The 27,994-nt window shown below is 52.5% G+C and overlaps 10 protein-coding genes and 1 pseudogene across 11 annotated transcripts; 2 read left to right on the forward strand and 9 right to left on the reverse strand.

The window, feature by feature from the left end:
* Positions 1-43: 43 nt before the first annotated feature.
* On the reverse strand, positions 44-3,281 carry CAOG_07079 (lipoate-protein ligase A; the record flags this gene model as incomplete). Its single annotated transcript, XM_004343753.2, has 10 exons — positions 1,898-3,281; positions 1,743-1,806; positions 1,483-1,593; positions 1,223-1,386; positions 1,033-1,129; positions 779-925; positions 632-700; positions 459-548; positions 259-367; positions 44-171 (listed from the first exon to the last, which is right to left on the reverse strand). The coding sequence occupies exons 1-10, from the start codon at positions 2,356-2,358 to the stop codon at positions 44-46; spliced, it is 1,440 nt and encodes a 479-aa protein (XP_004343803.1). The 5' UTR covers positions 2,359-3,281.
* CAOG_09040 (hypothetical protein) lies at positions 2,584-4,982 on the forward strand. The gene is made up of 5 exons (XM_011272426.1): positions 2,584-2,747; positions 3,416-3,469; positions 3,780-3,847; positions 3,974-4,113; positions 4,221-4,982. Exons 1-5 carry the CDS (start codon positions 2,671-2,673, stop codon positions 4,677-4,679), a joined length of 798 nt encoding a protein of 265 aa, XP_011270728.1. The 5' UTR covers positions 2,584-2,670; the 3' UTR covers positions 4,680-4,982.
* CAOG_09041 (hypothetical protein) lies at positions 4,982-6,752 on the forward strand. Its single transcript, XM_011272427.1, has 2 exons — positions 4,982-5,113; positions 5,259-6,752. Exons 1-2 carry the CDS (start codon positions 5,039-5,041, stop codon positions 6,699-6,701), a joined length of 1,518 nt encoding a protein of 505 aa, XP_011270729.1. The 5' UTR covers positions 4,982-5,038; the 3' UTR covers positions 6,702-6,752.
* A 2-nt stretch (positions 6,753-6,754) lies between these two features.
* On the reverse strand, positions 6,755-8,965 carry CAOG_07082 (COP9 signalosome complex subunit 2). Its single transcript, XM_004343756.2, has 3 exons — positions 8,834-8,965; positions 7,277-8,219; positions 6,755-7,159 (listed from the first exon to the last, which is right to left on the reverse strand). Exons 1-3 carry the CDS (start codon positions 8,935-8,937, stop codon positions 6,869-6,871), a joined length of 1,338 nt encoding a protein of 445 aa, XP_004343806.1. The 5' UTR covers positions 8,938-8,965; the 3' UTR covers positions 6,755-6,868.
* A 10-nt stretch (positions 8,966-8,975) lies between these two features.
* On the reverse strand, positions 8,976-11,953 carry CAOG_07083 (disulfide oxidoreductase). Its single transcript, XM_004343757.2, has 5 exons — positions 11,867-11,953; positions 10,794-11,013; positions 10,527-10,707; positions 10,187-10,427; positions 8,976-10,079 (listed from the first exon to the last, which is right to left on the reverse strand). The coding sequence occupies exons 1-5, from the start codon at positions 11,917-11,919 to the stop codon at positions 9,173-9,175; spliced, it is 1,602 nt and encodes a 533-aa protein (XP_004343807.1). The 5' UTR covers positions 11,920-11,953; the 3' UTR covers positions 8,976-9,172.
* A 57-nt stretch (positions 11,954-12,010) lies between these two features.
* Positions 12,011-13,780, reverse strand: CAOG_07084 (hypothetical protein; the record flags this gene model as incomplete). Its single annotated transcript, XM_004343758.2, has 7 exons — positions 12,011-12,317; positions 12,411-12,532; positions 12,607-12,677; positions 12,757-12,877; positions 12,972-13,226; positions 13,439-13,587; positions 13,775-13,780. The coding sequence occupies 7 exons, from the start codon at positions 13,778-13,780 to the stop codon at positions 12,145-12,147; spliced, it is 897 nt and encodes a 298-aa protein (XP_004343808.2). The 3' UTR covers positions 12,011-12,144.
* A 202-nt stretch (positions 13,781-13,982) lies between these two features.
* CAOG_07085 (hypothetical protein) lies at positions 13,983-19,291 on the reverse strand (annotated as a pseudogene; the record flags this gene model as incomplete). The annotated part of the gene is made up of 2 exons: positions 19,248-19,291; positions 13,983-18,239 (listed from the first exon to the last, which is right to left on the reverse strand).
* A 378-nt stretch (positions 19,292-19,669) lies between these two features.
* On the reverse strand, positions 19,670-21,744 carry CAOG_07086 (hypothetical protein). Its single transcript, XM_004343760.2, has 10 exons — positions 21,637-21,744; positions 21,485-21,568; positions 21,321-21,404; positions 21,167-21,250; positions 20,999-21,082; positions 20,828-20,911; positions 20,657-20,740; positions 20,497-20,580; positions 20,337-20,417; positions 19,670-20,233 (listed from the first exon to the last, which is right to left on the reverse strand). The coding sequence occupies exons 1-10, from the start codon at positions 21,711-21,713 to the stop codon at positions 19,699-19,701; spliced, it is 1,281 nt and encodes a 426-aa protein (XP_004343810.1). The 5' UTR covers positions 21,714-21,744; the 3' UTR covers positions 19,670-19,698.
* A 148-nt stretch (positions 21,745-21,892) lies between these two features.
* Positions 21,893-23,797, reverse strand: CAOG_07087 (veli-PA). Its single transcript, XM_004343761.2, has 4 exons — positions 23,753-23,797; positions 23,474-23,598; positions 22,234-22,639; positions 21,893-22,097 (listed from the first exon to the last, which is right to left on the reverse strand). Exons 1-4 carry the CDS (start codon positions 23,766-23,768, stop codon positions 22,036-22,038), a joined length of 609 nt encoding a protein of 202 aa, XP_004343811.1. The 5' UTR covers positions 23,769-23,797; the 3' UTR covers positions 21,893-22,035.
* An 88-nt stretch (positions 23,798-23,885) lies between these two features.
* CAOG_07088 (hypothetical protein) lies at positions 23,886-26,375 on the reverse strand. Its single transcript, XM_004343762.2, has 8 exons — positions 25,885-26,375; positions 25,521-25,588; positions 25,334-25,426; positions 25,184-25,240; positions 24,985-25,107; positions 24,458-24,899; positions 24,331-24,354; positions 23,886-24,227 (listed from the first exon to the last, which is right to left on the reverse strand). The coding sequence occupies exons 1-8, from the start codon at positions 26,354-26,356 to the stop codon at positions 23,998-24,000; spliced, it is 1,509 nt and encodes a 502-aa protein (XP_004343812.2). The 5' UTR covers positions 26,357-26,375; the 3' UTR covers positions 23,886-23,997.
* A 104-nt stretch (positions 26,376-26,479) lies between these two features.
* On the reverse strand, positions 26,480-27,952 carry CAOG_07089 (hypothetical protein). Its single transcript, XM_004343763.2, has 5 exons — positions 27,833-27,952; positions 27,515-27,637; positions 27,343-27,397; positions 27,148-27,243; positions 26,480-27,055 (listed from the first exon to the last, which is right to left on the reverse strand). Exons 1-5 carry the CDS (start codon positions 27,929-27,931, stop codon positions 26,529-26,531), a joined length of 900 nt encoding a protein of 299 aa, XP_004343813.1. The 5' UTR covers positions 27,932-27,952; the 3' UTR covers positions 26,480-26,528.
* Between the last annotated feature and the right edge of the window lie 42 nt (positions 27,953-27,994).

Raw genomic sequence — 27,994 nt, forward strand, 5'->3', positions numbered from 1 at the left:
TATTTCTCAGTCAAGGTATACAACAATAGCTATGCAACAATAGCTATGCAAACTGCCTGATTACGTCGCACAAGTGGTGGAGATGGCCGTTGTGGTGGAACGAAGGGCCCAGCCTCTGGCGAGCTTGCTCCAAGGCTTCGACCAACGATTCCCGTGAGCCATATCGTAGGCCTGTGATGGGGGCAGTACGACGAGTGAGAGACCCCAGACATAATAATGGTGGTCTCTGGCGGCTCATTTTTGCGAATTGACGCTTACCAATCATGGCAGCCTGAAGCACGTCGATGGCTGACTGATCAAGCTGGTTATTCTGACTGCTGATGGCACAGTCTACGATCCGAGCATCGTTGCACTTCACCGTGACGGTCTGCAACCGCAGAGATGATTGAACGTACATGTCAGCGTGAAAGTCGAGTCCTTACAAGAAGTTTGAGTTTTGCGCAACTCTTAGACCTTACAAAGTGATCGACTTGGCTGCGACGCACAACGTCGTCGCTTGTGAGAGTCTGTGTGAAGACCGGGGTTTGTCCAAACGTCCAGTCCCAGCTCTGCGAAAGACCAAATTCACGACGAGTATGAAAAGTGAGCTGTGCAGACGAAAAGACATCTGGACAGCACTTGCTCACCATACCTGTAATTCTTCACACATGGCAGTGATTCCGGGATATGCTACTTCGTCGATTGGATTGACCAGTTGGGGCTGCCACAAGTGCACGTGAGTTTTGAGCATCCCCAACGCGAAAAGAGTGTCAAAGCCAAAGTTTGGTGCAATCCGTACCTCCAATTCTAGCGCTGCACCGGTCTCGTGAAGAAACTGCTGCGAAATGACATCACAGACCGCCTCCACCGTGACGGGATGGCCAGAGCTGTGGAGCGACGTCACTGGCGACCGAACCGAATCGATGGCTCTCGTTTCAATCCGTTGCTGTGGGTTTTGTGCAGATAGTTCAGCAATCGACCAAAGAGCCGTGCACGACCGAGTTGAGTGACTTTGCGACTTAGCGTTACAAGTACGAAACCCAATCTACTTACCGCTGCGTGCTGAAGACTTTGCCGGAGGCTGGAAAGCTCCGTGGCCACGAGCAGTGTGCAATGATGGTAGGCGCTTCGACTGACAAGTCGGTAGGCTCTGTACATGGCAGATGTGCGAGCGAGTGAGTCAGAGCCGATCAGCGGTTCCAACAATCAGATGAACGCCAACTGGGTGGGTTTCTGGACTTACGACCCAGATATTTTCTTTTCGTTTAGAAACACGTCGTTGCGTGGAGTCAAGGATGCAGGAATTCCCAACCTCGAGTGCAACGTGCGCGCCACAAACAGAGAATTGCGTTGCTTGTTGAAACTTGTGCGATTGGTCAAGAAGGACAGATTAAGGTTTTGTTCGTCCTGGCAAATGCAGCACGCATGGTAGTAGGGAGTGAGTTTCAACGGTGACAGCACCCAGTGCCATCCTTTTTTTGTTGGAGCATTTCCTTGACATACATGGAAGACGGTGCCACCGCCGCTTTTCCGCCGCAGGAAGGCAATGTTATGTTCTGCAAGAAAGGCAGGGTTGCACTCTTTCCAAGGATTCTGACTTCGACCAATGACAACCTGTCGGATTGGAAAATGCCAAAAAAACCAAAAAAACAAAAAAACAAAAAAAAAAAAAACCAAGGTTCGAGGAGAAGAGCGCGCCTAACGTGAGCCTGGATCAAAAGCTTAGCTGCTGACCACAGACTAAAGCGCAGCGGTTGACTCACGCAAGGCGAGTTCCGATACAGGAACAATTGCTGGTGTGATGCACAATCGACATTTCTCGTAAACCTGTCCACGCCAAAGTACAGCATCAGCATCAGCTTGCATCATCAACAAACCTCATGTACCCCCTTCAATGGTGGCTCCTTGTGCACCGTACCACTCCTCGAGAGCAAGATTCCACCATGGATTGGTACTTGTTGAAATGTAGACTTGCGTGGATTGCAGTTGCAGCATTTCCATCGGATCTGCACGTCCAGTGTCGTTCATGTGCTCTGATCTTGTAGCATCTTGAGTTTGGGTCTGGGTCTGGGTCTGGGTCTGGGTCTGGGTCTGCGTTTGTGAGGACGATGCCTCGGTCACGTAGCTCCGACTCGCCATCCTCGTGTCCAACTTGAGCTCGAACTCTCCTCGTCCTGACGGTAGTTGTGAACCCTGTCGCACCCCTAGCAGCGTCGCCATAGACCTGGCATCGATATGCCCTCGCAGCGCAGTCCTGATCACCGCAGCTGGTCGTGCTGGATGGTCGCGATGGCCACACGCGCTCTGGATGGCCGTCATCATTCGCATTGGCTCCAGCCAGCGCAGCGGCGACGATCGCTGCAATCCCGCAAGCGCCATGGCAAAAGAGCAGATCTCAAATCCAAGAAACGACGAGAGAAAGCACAACAACCACTTGTTTATCAGGCGAAGAAGCGACAATGATGCTCAGAGCAAGCCAAAGTCAGTGCAATTGAGAACTGAGCCGATCAGTTTTAGGTGCTTTGCGTCGATCGAGTGTGACTGTGAGCTTTTCGTTCCATCCTTCTTCCGAGGACTCTACGCACTCTTTACTGATTTTTTTGTTTCTGATATTATTCCCCACTTTCTCAGAAACCCAGTCCCCCTTTGTTTCTCTCTTTTTCTTGTTATTCTACCCTTTTTTTCCAAATCATGCTGTCTTGCTTTCCAGGGTTGTCCATCCTGCCCTTCCTGATGGGCTTTGTCCTTGCGACCTGCTTCACCGTCACGTAATACTCGTCCCTTCTACAGCAATGATGCTTGTTGTGCTTCAGCCATTTGCTGGCTCTTCCGTTACTCCATCGTCTTCCCTTCCCTGTTCCCGTTCCCCCGCCCCCCGCCGCCTCCTCTTCTCCACAAGTGTCGCTCTCCTGTCTCCTTCTCTTTGAGCACTTCGTCCTCTGCGCGCTGTGCTCATCCCAATGCGTGACCGACCATCCCCATTCCCGCTTCTCCGATCCAATGGCTCCGCTCTCTACTCTCCGCACCCCTTACTCTCTCTCTTCCTCGCTCGTACCACACTCTCGCTTCCTTCACACACCACACACGCTCTCTCTCTGTCTCGCATTGCAAAGTGCACCTCGCGTTGTACCATCTTCCAATGCGACTCTCTCTCCTCGGTTCGGGCATTTGACCGTCAGCTGTTCCGCACTCTCTTCTTCATCACTCTCTCTCTCTCTCTCTCCACTCTCACTTCCAATCCACTTCGCTCTCATTCAGTCGGTGCTTCTTGTTTCTCACGTCCCTTCTTCTGCTGATTCAACTTCTTCAACGTCTTCAACTTGTTTTCCTTCATTCGTTGTGTTTGTTTGCTCACCAATTCTCACTTTTAATGTATTTTATTGTTTTGGTTTGTTCTGTATTTTTTTTTAACTTTTTATTATTTTGTCTGTCTTAGTTACGCTGTTGCTGTGGCCAAAAGCGACGTCTCTGCGCTCTTCCCTTACATCAGGTTAGCAATCTCAACAATAATAGAAAATCAGAAAAAAAAAAAAACACCCAAGCATCCTTGTTCCTCGATCCTCGATGCTTGTTGCTTGTCTTTGGTCCTTCGTTCGGCTTGAGCATTTTTGGGCCTTATTGGCTCACATCTCGGACTGTGACTTGTTATTTTTGGTTGACTTGGCCCATTTCTGGGCAAATCTGAGCTTTTTTTTTTTTTTTTTCGTTTCTCTTGTTCTTGTTTTTGTTGGATTGACTTTTTTTCTTGGTTTTGGCATTGCGCTCACGACCATTTCATTTTTGTTGTTTTGCGCCCGCAGTGACACTGGCGCCGAGCCGCCGCAGAGCTGCATCTTTACACTTTGCCTCAACATTGCCTCCTTCATTGGTACGTCCGTCTCGTTTTTGTCGTCGCATTTGCACTCGCGCGCAATCACTTGTCGAAACCATTTCTCCTACAAACTCTCATCTCTGCGTCCTGTTCCGACTGCTCTCGGCGGGCTTGCGTTCACAGGCATCATCATCATCTACATCCGTTACCGCATTGTTATCGACTACTCGCGAGACTATGACGGCGTCCGCACGCTCAACTTCCGCAGCCTGTTCCTCGGCTACATTGCAATGTTCGGCATGATGGTCGTTGGCGCCTTCCAGGTAAGACTTGACCTAACTGCAGCTTGTCGACCCATGATTTTTGCTTTTTCTCTACAACGCAGCACATTCACCAAATCGATTGTTGAACTTGACCCGCATTTTTGCAGGACACGGCCGTGCTCACGGTGCACCTCATTGGCGCTGGCATGGTGTTTGGATGCGGCTGCATTTACGCCATCATCCACTGCGTCATTTCTCGTCGCATGGGCGTTGCCGGCAACATTTTGCTCGTCCGACAGGTCTGCGCCATCCTCAGCGCTTGCGCGCTCGTGTCGTGCGTGTCTGCGGCCGCGTTTGCCTACTTTGAAGGTGATCGCCCCTCTGGCTCTGGCACGGCCATCTGGGACCAGGGCACGAAGGGCTTCACCGCCCATGTCGTGAGCACCTTCTCCGAGTGGATTATGGGCACCGCCTTCCTCATGTTCTTCATGACCTTCCATCGCGAGTTCAAGCCTCTGACGCTGGACGTCCTTGTCAAATCCATCGAAGGTCCTCACCACGCCGAGCTCAAGCCCGACAGCACCTACGAAGACGAGTCATATCGTCGACCGCTCATCAACCATTGATTGATTGATTGATTGATTTGCAATGCTTTGTTTTTTTTTTTTTCTTTTCTCGTTCGTTCCCAGTGTTGTGGTTTTTGTTTTCGCGGACAAACGACCGCACACACAAGAGCCTCATCCTTATGATTGTTTCTTGATCCATTGTTGTTGCTGAATGTCGATGTTGATGTTGTTACGGTGCTGTCGTGCTAATCTGTGTGCTTGACTTTAAGTTTTTTTTTTTTTTGCCATTGGAAATTGGTTTTGCAATTCCATTCTAACACATCAAACTACACTCAACAAAATAAAGCTCACTCTCACTTTGCACCTTGTTCTTTGTTCTTTGTTCTTTGAAAAGTCAGCTCGAGCGCGGTGGTGAGCAAATGTCGGACGTTGAGCTGGCTCGCCCAGACCAGTCCAACCGGCCACCGCCCACCCACCGTCCATGGCGCAACTGGGTAACTTTTGCATTGCGATACAAACACAAATCCAGAGCAAGCGAGAGAGAGAGAGAGAGAGAGACAGAGCTTCAATGACCGGGTAGGACTTGACCTGCTGATGACTAACTCACCTCATACATGACCCATCCCCGCCGACTTCTAGACTGCGTTCTTCCTCATGGGCATGATCAACAATCTCGGCTATGTGATTGTCAACGCCGCTGCCAAGTCCATCGCCGACTCGTTCGACGAGGACAACCTCATTGGCGCCGTGCCGTGGGCCAACGTTGCGTTTGGCTTTGTCGCGCGTGGACTGAACGGAGCCTTCATGAAGCACACGTCGCGGCGCTCGTACGCAGCACGCGTCTGGCTCAACGCGGCATTCATGGTCGTCGGGCTGATTGCGCTGGCGTTTGCGCCGTCGTTCGGACTGGCACTCGCTGCCATCTGCGTTGTCGGCATGAGCTCGTCCTTTGGCGAGAGTGTCATCCTGGGGTATCTCAGATTCTTCAAGAGCGAGCTTGTCAACTCGTGGTCGTCTGGCACTGGGTTTGCTGGCATTGCGGGTACCCTCACGTACATCTTGTTCAGTTACCTTGGCTTGTCCAACCGAGACACGTTTCTGATTACCCTGCCGTCCATCCTCATCTACCTGGGCGCGTTCTTTTTCGTGCTCGTCCCTCCGTCAAAGCTTGCATCCACACTGTCTGAATCCTCGAACGTTGAGCCGAGCGATCCGACGATGACAGCTCCCGACGCCATCGTCCCTTCCGCATCATCGACCTCCACCGCGTCCTCCGCGTCCACCTCGTCCGCCGGTACAAAGCGCAAGCCATCTCGACGAAAGCGCACCTCAAAGAACAGCGAAAAGCAGCAGCTGCTCGACGACGACGCTCGGCAAAGCGATTCCGACGACGACGGCGATGCTGATGCTGACGAGCCGCTGGCGCCTGGACGCGACCGTGGCGCAAGTCACACGAGCTACAGCAGCACCACAGCGACGGGCATTCTCCCTGGCGCGTCGGCACAGTCGGTGAACGCAGATCCGGACGGCGGGCTCAGCCTTCCTCCTCGCGAAACCTGGTTTGCGCAGTACTGGCGCTGCACCAAGATGGTCTGGTTTGTCTCGCTTCAGCTCTTGCTAGTCTACGTGTTCGAGTATGTCATCTCTGGCGGCGCCGCTGCAAAGGTGCTGACCAAGGCCGATCAAGATCGCGACAACTTTTGGTACGCCAATTCGTACGCCATTCTCGGCTTTTGCTACCAAGTCGGCGTCTTCATTTCACGCTCATCGCTCCAGGTCGTCAAGTTCCCGCGCGTTGAAATCCTCACCGTCCTTCAGGGCTTGAACCTCATCATCTGGGTCGTGGACGACGTGTACAAGTTCATCCCGCTCTGGGCGCTCCTGCCCATGATGATTTTCGTCGGTCTCCTGGGTGGTGCGTCCTACGTGAACGTCTTCCACCTCGTGCTCACCGACGAGAACATCCCGAACGAAGACCGCGAGCTGTGCATCAACCTGGTCGCCTTCGGCATCACCATTGGCATTACGCTGGGTTGCAGTCTAATTTTGATATTCGACAACACGTTCTTGTCAAACGCCTAATAGTTGTGAATCTGATAACAAGCAATACAAATAATGAAAGTCAAAAAGCCAAGCCATTTTGTTCAACGAGTTGCTTGCATTTGAACAAGATACGAGCGGTAAAATCACAGACGAAAGCAATAAAAATCAACACTGGCAGTACGACCAACACATGCACAACTCAAACGTTATGCCTTGCCGATCAGCGACGAGTGAAGCGTGGTCAGATTTCGGACCCACTTGTCGACCGCCACAAACTTTTGTGTGCCCTGGCGAAGGGACTGCTGGTCCAACACGAGCAGCTGATTGACCTGATCGATATGGCCAGCGATTTGCTGATCGAGAATGAGCGAGACGAGCAGGTGCTCCACCTCGGCCAAAGAAATGTTCAACTCTGAGCAGATGAATGGCAGGCCGATTCGCGTGTAGGGCTTGATGACCTTGATCAAGACTTGCGTTCGAATGTTTTTGAGCAAATCCTGCATCAATGCAAGGCAAACAACAGAGCAAAAAAAAAGCAAAACAAAGATTGCATGAGAAAAACTAGCAAGAAAACTGGTTAACCAAACCCTCACTGAAACACATTCACACTGTACCTCAACATAGGCACGAACGAATGGATCATCCATAATGTTCTTCTTGTTATCGCGCAGAATCTTTTCAAACTCGGCAATGTCGTTGCGCTGGTAGGCCGACACGAGGTTTGTCATTGCGAGAATTTCAGGATCGTTCTTGTAGGGCTTGGCTTCTTGCGAGTCGAAAGGGTTGATCTCGGACTGCATCAGCATGTTGGCCAGCACGAGGTACTTGAGGCACTGGATGCGGCGCGACGAGCCGGACTCGTCGTAGTTCTTGAAGGCCTCGAAAAAGTCTTGGTTGGCCTCAGCCCAAGCGCCTTCGCCGAGATGCATCTTGCCACCACACTCGCGGATGACGCCCATGATGAGCGGATGAGGGATGGCGGACTTGACGCGGAGCGAGCGCTCGTACAGCGCCTTGAGCTTTTTCGTGTTCTTCTGTGCAGTGTACATTTGGATTTCGAGGGCGTAAATCTCAAGAAGCTGAGTGCCCTTCTTTTGATCTTCCGAGCCATCTTCGTTCTGGCACGACTCGTGCAGCTGCTTGAGAATCTTGGTCAATCGCCCAAACTCCTCGCGGTCAAAGTACAGCTTGCCGAGCTTGAGGTTGGTCTTGAACCAGAGACGGTCGTTGCGCGCCTCTCGCAGTGTCTCCAGGGTGGTCTCGTAGAACTCTTGCAGCACGTCCATTTGGTTGGAGACGGAAATGTAGTCGAGAATCGAGTTGATGCTCTTCTCCGAGTAGTTTCGCGTCACGGCCGACTTGATGTAAGTCAGCAGCTGTCTGTACTTTTTCATCATGGCCTGGTGCTTGCCCAGCCGAAAGTTCAGCTTGACCATCTGCTTGAGCGCCTTGAAGCCCCACTCGCCCTGTGTGTCGCCCTCCAGCGTGAGCACCTGTTCGAACGACTCGAGCGCGTCCCTGGGTTCCGAGTCCTTCAACGCCTTCGAGTTGTAGTACCTGTGATTCAGATGTGTCCAACCGTCAGAGAGAGATGCATCGTGACAATATGGAAAGCTCAGACAAAGAATTCTCAGATTTTGGCTAAATTTTCAGACGATTGTTCCAAACCGCTCAGCTTTTCGCAATTTCTTGTTGTTGCTGTTTTTTTTTTATCACTCTGTGCCATATTTTCCACTGGGCAAAGTCTCCATAGTGACTGTCTTTTGGTTCCTGTTGAGTGCGGTGACGTTGGTGCTGAGATTGAATTTTCTCAATGCTCGTTCACTCTCGGTCTCTCGTTCGTACTCGACCCAAGCACGTCAGTCAGTCAAGCTGACACGAAGCAAAAGCCCGACTTCCACTCGAACAGCGAACAAGGCAACACGCGCGCGCAGAGACAGAGGACGGAGAGAGCGAGTCGAGATCTCGTCACTCGGTCGCAAAGAACGACAGAGCAGCCGAACTGACCAAGGGCCCCCCCCCTTCCCAAAACCCAAGCCCCAAACACCAACGCTGAGGGGATCTTCCTTGACCCCAAAAACCACCGCGACGTGCAGCGACAGTCGTCGGGTCGGGTTGTCGAACACTGTAGATTGGCGGGAAAGCGCCAGCCAAGACCATTGCAACTCAACTGGTTCTCAAGGTCGACGTCCGGCTCCGAGCCTTCGTCGCTCTCGTATTCCAAGCCGTAGTCCTCTTCGCCACCGTCGTCATCCATAAAGTCATCGTCGTCCATGGTTGCAAAGAACAAGAATCAAACAAAAAAAAAAAAAAAGGGACTGATTTTTTTTTCCAGTCATTCTCATTTAGGCTGGTTCATCGCAACTTATCGAGCTGTCCGTCACATGGAAACTATGATGTAGAAGTAGACAACAGTAAATCGAAAAAAGCATAATTGAGAGACAGGCTTTTCAAACGCCAGGACACACCAAGGAAAGAGCAGCTACAACCAAAAACCGAAACAACCTCGTTTAGAAGGTGAACGTCCACTCGGCACCAGCAGCACGGTCGCGGACTTGGGCGGGGGTCGGCAGCTGCTGGGTGCTGAGGAGCGAGGCAAAGCGAGCAACAACGGGGTCGGCGGCGAGACTTGCGGCAGCCACAATCGCACCGTCCTTGACGTAGAATGCGGCAAACTTGGGGGCGGAGAGGTCGCCATGGATGATGATTTCGTCTGGCTTGTCAGCGTAGCCGGCATAGCGAACAGACTTGCCATAGTGCGCCGTCCAGAAGAACGGCACCGTGTCAATCTCGGTGGCCTTGCCAGCAATGTTCTTGCCGACGATGCTGCCGAGGCGCTCGGCAACCTGGAAATGCTCGATGCGAACTGCAGCCGAGCCGCTGGCGCTGTACTTGTACGGGAAGCGGGCAACATCTCCGGCCACGTACAGACCGTTGCCAGCGTGGCCGAACTTGTCGACCGAAATCGAGCCATCCGGGTTGACAGTGACGCCAGCGCCAGCCTTGACAAACTGTGTGTTGAGTTGCACGCCAACGCCAAACAGCACAACCTGGCCAGGGAGAACAGTGCCATCGGCCAGCTCGACGCCAGTGATGCCACCGTCGGCGCCAGTGTTGATCGACTTGACGCCAGCGGCTGAGGTGACAATCTTGATGTTGTTGTCAGTGTGCAGCTTGGCGACGGCCGCGCCCACCTTCTCGCCAAACACGCGGGAGAAGGGCGCCTCGAGGCCCAGGACGGTCACGGACGCGGCCTTCTTGGCAATCGCGGCGGCAGCTTCCATGCCAATGAACGACGAGCCCACAATGACGACGTTCTTGTTCTCGGCGTCCGCAGCAAAGGCGGCGGAATCTTCGGGCGAGCGGAGGACGTGGACACCCTTGGAGGTGGAGCCGGGCACATTGAGGATGCGGGGGCTATTCAGAAATCAAACAAAACAAAACAAAACAAAACAAAACAATGGTGAGTGACAATTGTCATCCACGCAACACTCGTTTTTTTTGTTGTGGAAACAAGAACTTACGAGGAGCCAGTGGCAACGATGGCAAAGTCGTACTTGAGAACCTGGCCGTCGCTGAGCGTAGCAGTCTTGGCATCGGCGGCCAATTCGGTGACGGAAACGCCGAGCAGCAGCTCGATGCCGTGCTGGGCATAAAAGTCCTTGCTACGCAGAGCAATCGAATCAGCAGCCACGCCAGGTGTCTTGCTCAGCTTGGTGCGGTCGTACGGCAGGTGGGTCTCCTTGCTAATCAGCACGATGCGTCCTGCAAGCAGAAAAACGCACACATACAGATATTATTCGGTTAGTTTTTCGTTTGTGTGACGCTACAAGCACACCTTCAGAGTAGATTGTGCCCTCGTACCCGCAAAGCCGGACTGACGCAGCGACTCGACAGCAGAAGCACCAGCAGGGCCACCGCCAAGAATCAAAACGACGCGAGCGTCTGCCTGGTCGCGAGGGCACATGGTATGGGTGCGCTTCGATCCGCTCTTGATCTCTTCTTCGGTGGTCGAGAGCACGACGTTCTCGCCTTCGATGCGAACCTGCGCGAGTTGGAATGAACGAAACAAGCGCGCCAAGTCAATCTCTTTGAGGACATTTGTCCACAAAACCAACGCTGGGCACTTACATCAAACTTCTTCACACCATCCAGGCCAGGGAAATCCTCAATGTCACCTGTCGTGACATTGAAGCAAGCGCCGTGCCAAGGGCAGCGAACATGGCCGTTGTGCAGAACGCCGTTCTTCAACGGAGCGCCATAGTGCGAGCACGCGTGTCCGATGGCCGAATAGACGCCCTTCTGGTTGACCAGGAGTGCCTTGCCTTCGCCGACCGCGACTTCTTTCATCCTACATTGAGTTGAGTTTTTTTACAACAAACGATAAGTTTCACAGGTTTCGGAACCAGCCCAAATTTGTTCAGTTCGATGTTCATCCCTTGAATTCAAATGGTGCGATCGTGCCAGAACCTAGTCACAGAAGCTCAATGCTCTCCACACAACATCCTCAAAGTCCTCCTATTGCTCCACATTCTCGTTCTCGTTCTCTGGTCTCAGAGTACTTAGATTTCTCCGAGTGTGTTTTCCCATCTCTCTCTTCATCACTCTTTCTCTTTCTCTCTCTCTCTCGTTTTTTTCACTCCAACTCTGTTGCTCATAATCTTTGCCATCCATTTTTCCACCTCCCCTGATTTTTTGCATTTTCGCAGCTCAACATCGCAAAACACACAAAAACAGTCCAAACAAAAGCGGAATAAAAATCATCGACCAACCATTTGTTTCCTCTTTTTTTTTTTTTTTTTTTTTTTTTTTTTTTTTTTTTTTTTTTTTTTTTTTTTTTTTTTTGTTTTCCCATTGAATTTTGAACTGTTTTCGTTTTTGTTGCGCTCAAGTGTCGAAACCTCCGCTGCAACGGAACTCTGCGCGCTTTGTGCACTGCGGACGAAATGCAGTTTGCATCAGGAGTGAGTGTGCAGGAGTGAGTGTGGCAGAGCAGAGAAGGAGCAGCGAAATTGGAGCTCGTTTTGTTGGACGACGCGCTCAACTGAAAAGCGGTTCAAGCGGAGTCGGCTGGCAACAGGATGATGATGATGATGATGATGAGCATGATGATGATGATGGTGGTGGTCATGATGATGGTGTTCATGATGATGGATGGCGACTCAGTGCAAGCGCGCAACGGAGCCTCCAATCAACCGACGTACTCGCCGTCCTTGAGATCGGACAGTGTGCCAACGACAACTTCAAGCTTGGACATGGTTGTTTTTTTGTGGTGGATTTTCGATAGAAACAAAAACAAAAAGACTGCAACACAATCCATAACGACGTGACAATTCGATGCAGTGATGGAAACATGACAATTCGGGGGTTTCGTTGGGTTGGTTGTGCAAAACCCCCAAATTCATAGATTGCCGTTCTCCGTTGTTCATGCTGCTCATGAATAAATAAAAAATGCAAGACGCCTCGAGTCTTGTTGCATCTACTATGGCGGGGACCGCATCGCGGCATTGGCGAGCGAAAGCCCGTTCGCGGAGAGTGTGAAATGCAACGCAGTGCCAAACGGATCGTCGTGCTTGTTGACGCGGAGAACGGTCATGGAATGGTGGGTGAGGCCAGCAGCCGGTGGCAGCGACTGGGATTGCGCTTGTGATTGTACTGCGAAAAAAATTCAATCCAACACGCAGTCATGAGTGAGTGAGAACGATGGAGACGCCTAAAAAAGTCGTGGAAATCGTCAACAGCACGTACACCCGAGCTGAACCACCAACGGAAACCACCGCTCGAGCAACTCGACAAGCGCAGGCGGAGGCAGAACCAGGCGAAGAAGCGAATCCGCGACCAGCAGCGTAGTGGGCTGTGCCGGATGAGTTCTGAGCCAAAAAAGTAAAAAACCTCAAAAGTGAACATTGAAAGCAACCAAAACACAGGCCTTGCGATTCCTTACGAGGTCAGATAGTTGCAAGTCTCGACCAATAACGCAGACGTCTTGGCGACAGCATGGGAGAGTGTTTGTGTCTGGACAGTGCAGCTGTGAGACGCAAAGGCCCAAAACAAATAACTGCACAACCACCACCGCCAGCGGATGATTACGCACTGTCTTGTTGGCGTCGCCAAAGAACGCAAGATAGTCATCAACAATCACAACGGATGCTGGCTCGTTTGTCATGTGCGCTGAAGCCAAGAAGCATCGGAGCTTGGCGGACGTGACAATGTACCTGAGTTCAAAAACCACACACAGCCATTCAAGGTGAACGAAATCTCAACACCACCTCTTCAGCAAACAAACAAACGATGGCGCAAATGGCTCACTTGATGTGAATTCGCTTCAGAATCTGATCGAATGTGACTGGTGCCACACCCGCGTTCTGAGCGGCCGAGTCTCCAGTCGTCGTGGAGCTGACCCCCAGCGAGTCCGAGCTCGCGTCGCGCGCTGCGGCTGTGACCACATGCTCGAGGAACGGCAGCACGGCCCTCAGCCGATCGCGATCCGGACAGAGGAAGACGACATCGCGCCCTTGAGCGGCGAGTCGCGTTGCGTAGCTGAAGAGCAGGTACGTTTTGCCGCTTGTTTTTTTTTTTTTTTTTTTTTGGGGCACCGACAGCAACACAACAGATTCATACAGCAGAAGAGTTTGGCAAACACGGTGAGCAGCAGACACAAAAACCCAAGTCCACCAGAACGAAGAACGAGCACCAGCAACGTTTTTTGCTTGCAACTTGAAGCGCGCGCGCTTTGTGGCATTCTCGATTCACGCTTCTCTCTTTTGCTCGGGTACCTTTGAGCTGGTCCGCACACAAGGGTGGACGATGCACCTGCGTACGTGGCAATCGGCGAGTGGCGCAGCGTGTGCAGCGTTGCGCGGGACGCGGCGTCCAGTCCACTGCGATGCTCGCGTTCAAGATTGGGCGGGAACAAGTCCAACAACTGCATGCAACAAACAAAGAGTGAGCCCTATGAGTGACCCAACTCGACTCGGTAGATCGAGAATCGCAGTAATTCAGTGGAAATTATAAATCGAGGGGATTATCAGCTCTATTGAGGCGAATACAGTAAAATCAGCGAAATCCCCACAACATCGCAGAATCGACAGCAACGTTGCTTCTAAACAAACCCCCATCAACGAAGGACGAAAAGAAGGGAGCCAGACATTCTCAAAACAGACCAAAAAAAGCAAACAACAAACAAAACACAACAAAGCAGGACGACGAACACGTCGCCCAATTATTAACAAAGCTCTCCCTGCTGCTGAGCGGCCGAGTCGACCGCAGCAGAGGCACTGAGAGGCTCAGATTTGGATGCATCAAAGTAGCCGAGCGCCTTCAGGTTCCATTCGTTCAAGCGGCAAAAGCGCGAAATCGATTCGCCCTGGGTTGCACCAGTGCGAGATCACCAGAGTGATCGGATTCATCATCATCATCATCATCATCATCATCATCCTCATCATCGTCATGATAATCATCATCATCCATGGTACTGGAGAAGGTAGACTTGGACTAGGTAGACTTGGACTCCCCCTGCTCGAGCAGATGGTGTCTCTGGCCAGGAAGGCGGGATGTCGCTGGTGGTGTGGCGCGGTGGGAGGAACCGGAGGCTGCGGTGGCGGGCCGAACGGCCCGAAGGCATAGGCAAACGACTGCGGATTCAGCTGCTGCGCAAACGGATCATAGTTCCACGACGAGGCGGAAACATACTGCTGCCCGCGATACGCAGCGTGAGCCGAGTTGACAGACATGTGCGACGAATAAACTGGAACCAGCACTGGCTGCCCTGCTGCTGCTGCCGAGGGATGGGCGGCGACAGAAGCGCCTGCAGACGGGTAGCGCGCTGCAACAGCCGCAGCAGCCGTTTGCGACGACTGAGAGCGATGCTGCGGGTTGTGAAAGTAGATGGGCGCTTCTTCAGTCAGGGTGGAAATGTAATAAGGGCTCTGCTTGCCAGATGACAGGTTCAGAACGCGCGAGCGAACATTCTGGAGCACGTCGCTGATGGTCTTTGGGGGATCGCTTCGAAGTTGAGCGAGCAATGCTGAAGTGTAGTGGCTGTTGGTGCGGTGGCCTTCAAAGGCAAATTCACCTGGGATAGTCGCAAAGCTGATGAGCGTGCCGTACGACGACTTTTTCAACGATTCTTGCAGGGCAAGCGGTGCCGCGCCCGAGCCCTCCGGCTGTTCGCGGCAAGCATCAAGCAGCAGCACGATATTTCTGGGTTTGGAGCTACCAAGCAGCTCAAGTACTTGCTGCGTGCTGATACAAGTCTCGGGGATGTTGTCTGGCGTCAATTTGGCATCGCAGGGAACAAGGTAGGTCACACCATCGCGAATGACGCCATGGCCGGCAAAAAAGACGACGATCGTGTCAGGCCGTTTGGGCATTGACCAATTTCGACTGAGCACCTGCTCCATGACATCTTTGGTGGGGTCGGCAATCTTCACGACAGTATACTCGTTAAAGTCCTCAAATTGACGAGCCATAGAGTCAGCGTCGGCTTTCGCCAGTGCGAGGCAAGGCAAATGCTGGTACTTGTCCGCGCCAATCGAAATGAAGACATCACGCTTCGACACTGGTGGCAGGGGCATGGCGAGCGAGGAGGTCGACCCATTCACGGAAAGCTCAGGCTTGGCTGGCTGAACTGGCGGGTCCATGATGGCGGGCTCATGCGCTGCAGCCGAACTGGAGGCAACCGAGAGGGAGGTGAAAGCTGTTGCGACAAGAGGATTGCCTCCTTCGGCCGTCGGAGCGGTTGCGGCTTTGGGCGGCTTTGGCAAGATACGCTTGCCCGCAGGGCCAGGCCGACTCGACGATTTGGCAAAGCGACGCTTCAGGAGGAAGCCCGTGGTAGTGACCACAACAGCGGCGCAGGCAATTCCGATCACCAAAGTGTATTGAGCAGTGTTGGAGTGTAGTAGCTCGGCGGCAGCAGCGTTCGTCTGGGAACTGGTTTGCGCATTGAGCTGCACATTGAGCTGCTGCTGCTGCTGCGCAGCTTGTTCTTCAGGAAGAACAATGGTGCGATTCCTGGGGATGCGACGCGTGATGACGGGAGCAAACGTTGGCGATGCCCGCGAAAGTGCTTGGTTGGCAGATGCGCTGTCAGCAGGCGTGTTAAACACAAACACAGCGCCAGAAGGCAGCGGCACCGGCACAACAAGGGAGGCAGGCTTGACAGGAGGGTAGGAATGGGGGCGTGTGCGTGCCGCACTGGCCGACGCGGCCGCCGCGGACGCAGATGCTGCAGAGGCAACAATTCGCTCAATTGCCGGGTCGCCGCAGCCAGCGGTGTCGCATTGGAAGAAGGTTAAACAGCGTTGACAAAACTCATCGCGAGTTTGGACAGAGGCGGAATTCTTGGCGAGCACAGCGGGAGGGAATCCTTGGTCGTTGGAGGCGATTTTAGGGGCGAACGGCCAGAACTCGGGGATTTTGATGACCACAGAAGGCGCAAAGTCTTTGGCGCCTGTGACGCCGACGCTGGTATATCTGTTAGGCATCCCCCATTGAACCAGAACGTTGCGGAAGCCGACATCCCCGGCGACGGCAATCTGCCCAGCAGGTGGCGCATAGGTCGTTCCTGAAATAACATCGTCGTACGAGACATATGTGAGAGGCCGGAAGAAGACACCCTGGAACTGGATGTGGACAATCGCACGCAGCTCAAACTCGGCCGAGCCACGCATAAGGGTGTTCAAGAACTGGCAGTTGATGGTGCGCAACTCGAACCTGTCTGTGGAGAAAATCGCGGAATATCCGCGGACGGATTCGAAAACGCAGTTGCTCACGGTCACGAGCGGCAAGATGAAATCCTTGGTGTAAAAGCTTCTACGGTGCGGCTCACCCAAGCGGATGGCGCCGCCGTGTTGTGCGGATGTGGATTCAAACCTTGTGTTGAAAATGCCAGAGATGGCATCACCGCGAGGACTGAGCGAAACACCGCCACCATAGCTCAGGTCCTCCCAAGCGGTGCAGCGAGTAAACACGCACTCATCGATAATAGTCAGCATGTGATCTTGCGTCTTGATGGAAACAGGCGAGCGATAGACTCTCTCGAACGAGTCTGGCGGGAGGGCGAGATGCGCATTGCGGACCACGAGGTCGGTGAAGGTCGAATTCAGGATGAACACGTGCGAGTAGCCCCAAGCTTCAATGCCATTCGATGGCAGAGTGGGCAGTGTCTTCGTGTCCGAGAAAGCGCAGTTGGCCACGGTCAACGAAATGCCCGACTGGAAGACACCAGACGCCGCAAAGGTCGAGTCCCGCACAAGTGTGTGAACAGGGGCGTTCGCAACCAGACCCGCAACCCCGAAAAACTCAGAGTTGCGAACAACCACATGCAGGGGGGCCTGATCAGCCCAGTGGGCAGAGCGCTCGAGCGTGGCTACAGGCCACTTGCCAAAGGTGAGAGCAAAAGTCGCCGTGGTCAACACACGCGGAACGCCAGCTCCCAAGAGCGAGAAGAACGAGTCTTCGACAAGGACACCGCGCCACACGTCAGACGCGTGGACACCAGATCCGCCGTCCAGACCAAACTCGCAGCCACGGATGAAGACTTCCAGGGCCGGTGGCAACGTGCGGCTCGAGCCAGGAGCCGTTGTGGGCAGCACCACAGTAACAACATCGCCCGCGGTGTTGGGGACCTCAATGCTCAAGGCTGCATCGGCCAGAGCCGAGTTGAACGACAGCACGGATTCGGACAAGACCGCGTCCGTCACCGTGTTGTTATTGGCCAAAATGCACACGCTGGGGCAATCCGTGAAGGCGAGGTGGGAAAACACAATGCGCGCGGCAGCAGTAGCGCTGCCGGCGCCGTCGGGAAAACCGCCAACAGCCGGCACAGCCTGGAGCACGTCACCAGCGTGGGAGTTTGGCAGTCCCTGGAAGGTTGGCTGAATCAGAATGCCGTGGGAATTGCCAGCGATCCGACCGAAATTGACTGGCAGCGCCTCGGCGCGCAGGTTGATGACGCGAATTTCGGACGGGAGCTGATACAGCAGCGCGAGCGTCAAGTCGTTGGGCAGCGCGACAGGGGCGTCGAGCACCAAGCCTGTAAACGTGTTGACATCCAAGCAAATGTCGGCGCGAAGAGGCAAGAGCGCAGCAACGGCAGCTTTAGCAGCGACCGGGTTGTCAGCGTGTGCAGACACGGCACTCGACACTGCAGCAATCCAGTCCGCGTAGATGGATGTCATAGTTTCGGCCACTTGCTCGAAGGTGAGGACGGAGGCGACGCACTGGACTGCTTGCTCGGAGGAAGCAGGATGCTCGACCAGTAAATCGTCAATGACCGCACGGTCTTGCTCGTACAGCCCGCCAGCCAGACGGACTGTTTCGAAATTGTGAGCCATTGTCCAGTTGGTCGGATTCGACTTGTAGGTAGCCTTTTCAATGAGTGCGGGAGAAACAAACTCGGGCATCCAGGCCGGGTACGCCGCATGCGACGGCGTGACCAGCAGCAGCAGACACACGACCAACAACGCGGCCACAGGCAGCATTGCCAGTCGGATGCGAGGCGAAGCCATCTTCGCACGCCAAAATAGAAATGTGAACTTGAAGGAAGCGAGAAAGAGAGAGAGAGGGAGAGTTCTGTCAAAGTTGAAAAAAAACAAAAAAAAAAAAAACAAAGCAAAGCATAACAAAAACAAAAGTGACATGCCAAATAGTGAGTGAATACTGTGCGACCAAGATCGAGATGAAGTGATGGACGGGGAGGGGGGAAAGGAAAAAAAAAAAAAAAACCACGCACAAACACCCACGAAAAACGAAAAAGGGTGCCGCATGGAAGGAACTGAGCGTCGGGATGCAAGACGACCATAAGCCAAGATGCGCGAAGGATGCAATCACACCACCAACGAGAGACATTCCCCCCCCCCTCTCACAAGAGTCAAATAAAAGAGGGGAAAGAGGGAAAACGAAAAAAGAAAAAAGAAAAAAAAAAAAAAAGAAAAAACAATCAGAAGTCTGTTTTTTTTTTTTTTTTGATCAAGCGGCTTTGTCCTCAGACCACTCTCGCCTCCGAGCCCGCGGTTGAGGCAAGTCGCTCTGGGTCTACATGCGCTATGCACGGCTTTCTATGACAGCAGAACGAAAAGCGACCCCAAAGCCTTGAAAAAAAAAAAAGATTAAAAAAAAACCGAGCTCAGAAAGCGACCGTTTTCGGGCTTTTCGAATTTCAATGGATTCATATGGGTCGTCAGTTTGTGGTTGAAGCACAAACACGCCGCAGAACAGCCGCGAACCACCTTCAGCTGAAGGAATCACACCAGCACACGGAAGGCAGCAGTCGGATGAAGGCACAAGGAAAGAAAGCCGCAAACAACAAAACGCAAAAAAAAAAGAAAGAAAAAGATGAGTTTAAGGTTTTTTTTTTTTTGGCCTGCCTCCGCTTTTGCCGCTTTGGCCGCTTTGGCCGCTTTTGCCGCTGCGCTACTCGCGTCGGCTCTCGGAGCAAGCGGATAGCGAGTCGCTTTGGTGCGTCGGTGAGAGGGGGGGCGCTGCAGCGGAGGCGGAGGGTGTGGAAAGTGCGAGGCGCGCGGGCAACAAAAGGGCAATGAACAGAAAAAAAAAAAAAAAAAAAAGCCAAGCGACACTCACAATGATTCAGAATGAAAAAAAAAAAAAAAAGAAAAAAAAAAAAGACGAAAGCAAAGAAAAAGGAAGACTGAACTTTGCTCTCAAGTCAAGCAAGGAGATGATCAAAAGAGTGAGCAATACAACGAACTACAAAACATGGCATCGACACAGATCTGTGCTGAAGGAAGCAGCGCTCAGAGCACGAGGACCAAGGAGGATCAGCTTTTTTCTTTTTCTTTTTGAAAACATGGGATTTTGTAGGAGCAAGTACAGCAGAATGCTCGTTCGAACGGGTCTACGAATTCGAACAAAAGTGAAAACAAGTGGTAGATGAGCTACAGTAGTGTGCTTTTCACCTGTTGGAATGAAAGGGCGAGGTGGACTGGTGGCCGACCAGCGAGGTATTGCCTTTCGAAACTGCTGCGAGAACTTTAAATGTGTGCGTCCAAGGAGCGCTTTGTGATCACTGAATTTAGACATATCCGACATAAAGCCTTTCAAATAGCACATCTCGGGGAAACGTGGGTCGAACTTGAACTTCCCAGTCCTCGCGCATTTGTCGGAGGATGGGAGTACTCGCTGGCCAGATGGTCGCAAGCGCAAGGTTCGACTCGACAAAAGTCGGGTGCACAGTACACTCGTGCCGAACAGCACCTTGTTCATCTCGGACAGTCAAATCGAAAGCACCGTCGTCGGTGTGCTTGGGACGCTCGCTCCAGTCACGAAGCACTTGAATTGTTTTGACTCGAATTGAATTTCCTTGAGGCATAGTGACTTTCAGGGTATCGACATCAAAGTCCTCTCGTTTGATTTTCTCCACGCCTTGCCAGTAATGTGCCTTGTCCATGATAAGGTCGGCCATCTCGGTTGGTAGTGTTGGAAGAGATGCGGGCTGATTCTCCAGCTCCAACCCGCCGGTCAGCATGCCGAGAACTGCTTGGATGTCTTCAGCACTCGCCAATCGCGGAAGGAAGGAAAACGCAAGTGGGTTGATCTGATCGCGGAGGCTGTGAAACGAACAAGCGAGGCATGATCAGTCAGTGACCACTCCATCGGTGGGAGGAACATTGTCTGACCATCAACGTCTGTGATTGGCAAGAACAAACTTACAAAAGCTGAAATCCACTTTTGCCTTTGCATGCCTCATCGATCGCTTGAGAACCAAAGACGCCAAAGCAATTACGCGATAGACTGTGGCTCAAAGTGAGCGGGATGACAACGTAGCAAGGTATGGCTCAATGTTCGAGACACGCAACACACCGTAACTTACAAGAGTAGAGTCAACGTCGTGTTTACTTTGAGTGCTTCAGCAATCGCCTGCGCTCCAGCATCGCCAATCTGATTCCCATCCAGACTATCCATTCCCTCCATCCATGAGAATTCTGAATGCGCACCCCCTCCCATGCATCAGTCAAAGTCGAATGGCTTACCTGATCCGAATCAGCGTCTTGTTCACTTTGAGTGCTTCAGCAATCGCCCAGGCTCCGCCGTCGCCAATCTGATTGTGTCTCAGGCTGTCCATCCTCTCCATCAGTGAGCACTCTTCACGCCCTCTACGGAATCACTCACTCTCATGCAACAATCAACGTGATCTGCCTTACCTGAGCACAGTCACCGTCGAGTTCACTCTGAGAGCTTCAGCAATCGCCCAGGCTCCGCCGTCGCCAATCTGATTGTGTTTCAGGCTGTCCATCCTCTCCATCAGTGAGCACTCTTCACGCCCTCTACGGAATCACTCACTCTCATGCAACAGTCAACGTGATCTGCCTTACTGGACATAAGACAGCGTCGCGTTCGCTTTGAGTGCCTCAGCAATCGCTTGCGCTCCACCATCGCCAATCTGATTCTCATCCAAACTGTCCGTCCTCCATTAGTGAGCAATCTGAATGCCCTCTGCCTTTCACTCGATTACAAGCATCGGTCAAAGGTGAATGACTTACTAGAGATCAGTCAAGGTGTTGTTCACTTTGAGTGCCTCAGCAATCGCTTGCGCTCCAGCATCGCCAATCTGATTCAGGTGCAGCCTGTCCTCCATCCATGAGAATTCTGAATGCGCACCCCCTCCCATGCATCAGTCACTCTGAGATGACATACAAGAGCTCCTTCAACGTCGTGTTCGCTCTGAGAGCTTCAGCAATCGCCTGCGCTCCAGCATCACCAATCTGATTCTCTTGCAGACTGTCCATTCCTGTGAGCACTCTGAATGCCCTCTGTTGCATCACCCACTCACAGGCAACAGTCAACGTGAGCTGCCTTACCTGATCTTAATCAGCGTCGTGTTCACTTTGAGTGCCTCGGCAATCGCCTGTGCCTCTGCAACGCCAATCTGATTGTCATCCAGGCTGTCCTCCTTTGTATCAGTACACACGCAATATCACGCTGTTCTCAATCAACCTGGCTTTCTTCTTACTCGAGCTGTCCACTCGCCTTCTTGACTTGGTCATACAACTCGCGCTGTCTCTCAGTCATACTCTCATACGACAGCATTCTGGAAAAAGCTCAAACAGCAAAAAAAAGGAAAAAAAAAAAGAAAAAAAAAACTGGCTCAAGCACAGTTCCCTTTTTACCGCTCTGCCGCAAGCCCTGCTTGATTTGAATCTGCCACCGTCATTTGACCACATAATCGTGGTGAAGACAACCCCAAAAAGCGAAATGTACTATTCAGTCGCAGTGAAATTCGAGACTTTCTCAAAAGTGACATTTGGGGGAGAAACATCAACAAACGGATCAACCTGTGCTTTTCATTCTCCGACAAGGACGGCTTTTGCCATGTATATGTGTTTGGGGGGGGGGGTTGATTTTGAGTTTGTTACTTGGGGTTCTTGATGGACTCTCGCTTCTCGGCAAACATGCGCTCGAGCTCCTCCAACACTGCGACAAAAAAAGGACATCGACACACGAGCAAAACGAGTGAGTTTCCATTGTTGTTGCACTCGCCCTGAAATCAACCGCTTAGAAATTTTGTTGCTTTTGCGTGTGTGTCCCGCCCCCTCCCTCCTTAACTCACTTTGCAAGTTGAACTTGACGGTAAGAGTGACAGAGCCAACAGACGACTTGAGAATCTCGACTGCTCGTTCGTGAGTCGCCTTCGTCACGTCAATGCCGTTGACGGATTGAAGCTGGTCGCCGCGCTTCAGGTTGCCGTCCTTGAAGGCGACACCGTTTTCGGCAATGCGCGAGATAAAAATGGGGCAGTTCTGCTCGGCACCGCCCATAATGTTGAAGCCAAGACCCTGGGTGCCCTTGGTGAGCACAATGACACGGTGGTCCTTGGTCTCATCGCCAGCACCGAAAGCGGCAACTGTAGCGTTCTCGACCGCTTGCGAGGTGGCAGTGATACCACCGCGGTTGGCGGCGGGCGTCGGCGCGGCCTCAGGAGCGGCGGGCAGACTCGTTTGGAAGGCGTCGTACACCTATTTAAGAAATAAAAACAAGCAAGCGATTGAGTGAGTGTGATGACTTTGATGCAGAGTGGTTGAGTATTGTTTGGCGGATGACACATGGTTTGGAGGAGCGGCTTTTTGCGTTGATCCCCGTCCGCGGCCGCTCCCTTGGCTCCCTCCGTGGTGTCGCTCCAGCCTCAGATTTCGGCTTGGCTCGGAACAAAGTGCCATAACGTGGCCTTTCCCTCTTCACCCTGTATGTGCCACTATCAAGTTTAAATTTCAAGGTGGGCGGGCCTCCGACGCCTCTTTTGCGGCCGCAATCCGCCATCCAGTCCCCGCTGCCCAAACGACGTTCACATCATCACGAACATCATTCCACGAGTATCATCGTCGTATTCGTCAGAGCAGTCCCCCAGAAGACGACGATGACGATGCAGTCAAAAGAGCAATGTTGAAATAAAAAAAAAAAAAAAGAAGAAAAAAAAGAAGGAATTTTTGCTTGTTTTGATTTTTTTTTGATTTTTTTGATTTTTCGATTTTTTTGTGGCAAAAAACCATCCATTTGTGAATGACGATCGTCATGTGAGCATGTCACAAAGACAAGCACTTGGATTGGATTCAGCGAGACATCCGGGAAAGGAGGAGGGTCAGTTGGCGGGGGAAAGGGGGGGGGGGAAATGGACCAAATGAAGGCAAAAAAAAAAAAAGAAAAAAAAGAGAAGAAATGATCAGAGCGCGACGACGAGGAAGGCGAGAAACGGGAGGAGCGACGATCGCAACGACAGTGCTGTGGCGAGCCAGACAAGTGGTGCGCCTTTAGTGAGGGGAGGCGGGGCGGGGTGTGTGGAAGGAAAAGCGCACCTTGGCGACAGACTGGAAGAAAGGGCTCTTGAGCAGCTGGATGATCAGCTCGAGGTTGCGGGCGCCCTTGAGGTCTGCATTGGTGCTCTGGATGGTCTCGAGCTGCGCGAGCGCGGCACGGGAATCTGAATGCGGGTTGCAACAGGCAGGCAGGATGGGGCGGGCGAGTGAGTGGAAGAAGAAGAGGACGGAAGAGGATGCAATGGAAAAAAAGGCAGCAGATTTTGACATGATCCAAAAAAAAAAGCCAAAAAAAAAAAAAAAAAAAAAAAAGCAAACCTTCAGTAACAGTCATTGTTTTTGGAAAAAAAAAGAAAAGTGTGGACTGAATAATCAGCAACATGTAGTACATGTGGATTTTCATCATCGGTGATGCAGGAGGGGAAGGGGAGGAGAAGGGGGGAGGAGGAAGTCAGCGCGATTGATGGTTAATTTATAAATTACAGCAAATCATCGACAGTACCACGTACAAACCCCCATGCAAAAAAAGGACCATCCAACAAATGGAGGGTGCAGACTGCTTTTTACAGCCCTGGCAAGTCGGCCAAGGTGGCAGACAGGGATGTTTGTGCTGGAGCGGTGGAACCTCCAGAGTGCTTCGCCGACGCTGCTGCTGCAGCACTTCCCATTGCAGCCGAGTGGGCTGGCGCATGCACTTGTTGCTGATTCAAAGTTCCGTGCGGACGGGCAGGGCTCGGCGGGAGGTTGGGCATGTCGAAATCGTCAAAATCGCAATCATCCGTCTCGAAATCGTCTGCAAAAAAATGGCAATGTCATTTCGAATACAGGTGAGATGCATAAACCCCCTTTCCCCATGCCTGTCGGCACTACACGAATTATTTTTCAGGTCGGGTTACCTTCTGGCACACACTCTCGCCCAGCTGTCATGCCCAAGGCAAACAAAGAATTCAAGCAATTCAGCAAAAAGTCAACAGAAGGGCTTCCACACCACGAGACACACACCAAACAGTCAAAAGTACGTACGCTGACTAGGCTGCGACTGCGAGGGCAAAGGTGGGCTGCGAGAATTCGTGTTTGACATGGAAACAATCGCAGGCTGCGTGACTGGTCGGACAACGCTGGCAGCAACGACGCTCGTTGTGCACGAAGGCACAGCTGCAGCAGCAGTGGTAGACTGATCACGGGTGGGGCTTTTTGGGGGCGATATGGGCTTGTGCCGAAGGTCTGCGCTGGAAGCAGGCGTGGTTGCATCCACCACTCGCGTGGCTTGTGCCGTGCCGTCTTCCATTCTCATTCGTGTCGCCGACGGCGTTGCCACGCCCTGTTGCAGAGAGGAAGACGCAAACGCGGATGGCTTGTGTGATGGAAGGGACGACGATGCAGATGCAGGGGGAGCCTGTGGAGCAGGCGGATTCTTTTGCGCTACATTCCCGGGGCGTCGCAGGTTGTTATAGTCCATTGACACCTGCACACGGTTGAGAAGAGATGATTGAATTCAGCGACGCAGGTTCAAAAAAGAAGACAATAAACCCCTGGTCCTGGCGACTTACACGCTCCTTGGCTTGCTTTTCGGCAAACCGCAAAAAGCCCTTGTCAGAGAGACACAGTCCAAGCACGTTTCCAAAAGACTTTGCAGTGCGCTTCAGGGAATCTGTGACGGCAGACTTGCGAGCCTGTTTGGAGCAGCGGGAGTTGAGCGATTCGAGGTGTTCAAGAGTTTGCACCACCACCACAAAATAAAACGCGCACCTTTTCGATGGCCGCTTTCTTTGTTGGCTGGTTTTCTGCAGTACCATAGCCAATGTCCTGATGGTTGTTGGGTCAATAAGGAGAGAGTGAGCATGAGAGATCCGGGCCAGAAAAAAAAAAAAAGGCTTCTGAAGCAAGTTGCGCAACTACCTGGCGATACGTCCCGTCTTTTAAGAAAATCGTGGCAATGGCGTACGTGCCAACATAGTAGTTTTTCTTTTCACCTGTCTTGAGCTCATCGCACTAGGCAAGCGCAATGGGGAGGGGGTGGTGGTGAAGCGTGAGCGAAACAGATTTTTTTTTCTGCGTTTGAAACGAATTTGGCTGTTTCACTTACATAGTCAATGCCCATCGACTCGATGCGATAAGCCCAGCCATTGAATCCAAAGATCTCGTTGAGGAGCTCTGTCATGCCACGCGCGCGCGCACATACACACGGAGCAAACAGGTCAGCACAAACGGACAGCATGAGATTCGAACAACTCCTCCACCACCAGCACCTCCGCCACCACCCTCTATCACCAACCATCTCATTCTCCGCCTCTCCAGCGCTTCCTTGCGACGGAATGCGAGCGCTCGCATTCGACCTGAATGACGTTGGTCGTTGTTTTTGGCGGGAAAAAGTGTTGTTTCAAAAAATTCGAAAAAGCGTTTCATTGCACGCAATTTCATCGTTCTCTTCCTCAAGTCTGCTGCTTAACTTGTCACACTCTGCCCGTCAATGTACGCAACTTGAACGGTGTTGGTCTGACTGCGGAACTGCACAAACTCGGGTCCGAGGTACTGCTCGAGCTGCAGGGCGATGCGCTCGCGCTCTTCGGTCGTGAACGGTGTTGATCCAAACAGTCCCTCGCCAGGGGTTGAGCTCATGCCGCTGTTGCCCATGCCCATGCCCATGCCCATGCCCATGCCCATGCCCATGCCTTGGCTCATGCCTTGGCTCATGCCTTGGCTGCACTGGAAGGGCATCGACATGGACAGCCCGCCACCAGTATTGCCTGCAAACTTCCATGCGGACGACGTCAGCACACTCGGTCCGTTCATGGCTGCTGGGAATACGCCCTGCTGTGGCTGCTGGCTGTGCTGCTGTTGCTGCATGTGCGGGTTTGGTGCAGGCTGGAACGGAAGGCTCGGCTGTTTGCTGGACGCAGTCGTCGACGCCATTTTCTGCATGCCAAAAAATAACTGAGAAACAAAAAAAGTTGACTGAAAGCTGTGGTCGTCCTTTGCACTTTCGAAAGCCAATCACCTGACACACAACACAACACAAGAGGATGGTTGGAAAGCAGAAAAAACAAACAATGGACTTTTATTGCAGGGTGAAAAGCAAACAACCAACTTGCGCTCAAGCTTGAGTTGGTGCATCAGGCCCACGATCAGAACGCGTGGAATACATGTGGCGATCCTCGTCGTTGCTCTGTCCCTTGTCAACATTGGGTTGGGCAGCGGGAGCAGCGGTGGCAGAGGTGGACGGTGCAGCAGCAGAAGGGGGAGCCTTGGAAACGACGACAGGCTTGGCAGCAGCCACCTCCTCTGTTGACTTGAAGGGCCAGGCAGCCTTGAGCTTGTCTGGCAAGGCCGAGGCGCTGGCTGACAGAGAGGACGCGCTGGTTGAAAGAGAAGCGGCAGAAGACGAGAGCGAGGAGCCGGCGTTCTTGACCGACGCCACGGCCGACGACACGCTCTGCGAAACGCTGCGGGGCGCTGTCTTTAGCGGCGAGTCTTCAGGGACGAGCTTCCACAAGGCCGAAAACGGCTGGAGATTGGGCAGCTGGTTGTTATGTGTGGCGAGGTACGCCGTGTAAACCGAGAGACCATACGCAGACAAGGCTCCCATCAGCGCGGGGGAGGCGTACCGCAAAAAGCGCCCGCCTTCGCACGAGTCAAAGCAATGACAAGAAGCGAAAATGAATGGTCAGTGCACCAAAGCAGATTTTCGCAAAGTCTTTTGGAAAACTACGTACGGTTTCGAGCTGCCATTGACCCAGCAGCGGCCATGCCGGAAATGAGCACAATTCGTGGCACCAGCTCTTGTGTCGGAGGGACGTGTGTGATGGCGTCTGGAGGAAAGGGGAAGGGAAACGCAGAGATCGATCATGGTTGAGCATTCAATGTTCAAACAAATGTGCGATCGTAGAACGACATCAAAGTGTCCCTACCGTTCGCGACAACGCTTGCGCCGATGATGGCATTGACAGAATTCTCTCCAGCAATCTACAAGATTGGACATTCAAAGATGAAGGCGCTGTGCATGTTGGGCATTGATTGTGCACTCATCCGATCTCGCTCCCCTCACCACCACACCAGACCCCCGCCAGAACTATTTCTTACGTTGATGCCATCAAGGATGCTTGCAGTGAACTCGCGGACGGCGCGGACGTGGCGCTCGAGCATGGACGGCTCGGCCTCGACGAGCACTGTTTTCACTTGCTCGGGTTCATCGTAGATGCTCAGCTGTCAAATCGTCAAGCCAAAGTCAATCAAACAGCGAACAAGGCTGACAGACAAGTTGCCCAAAAGAAACGCGCATTGGATGGATTGGATTGAATGGAGAAAGGGAATGGGGCGTCGAAACGCAACGGAAACTCAGTCAAAGGCACCAGGGCGCCCCTTAGGAACAGAGCAACACATCAGTGGGCAGCATCAAACCTTGGTCGCAGCGTGGACGCGCGGTTGGCGGCTGTGGACGAGCGCAGCGGCAGCTGAGAGCGATGCGGCAGTCGCGAGAATTATTGGCTGAGAAGCCATTGCAATTGAAAAAAAAAAAAAAAAAGGATTGAGACTTTGCCGCTCAGACTATCGAAGCTTGGA

The sequence above is a fragment of the Capsaspora owczarzaki genome, assembly GCF_000151315.2.
Source record: "Capsaspora owczarzaki ATCC 30864 unplaced genomic scaffold supercont2.13, whole genome shotgun sequence".
NCBI lineage: Eukaryota > Filasterea > Ministeriida > Capsasporidae > Capsaspora > Capsaspora owczarzaki.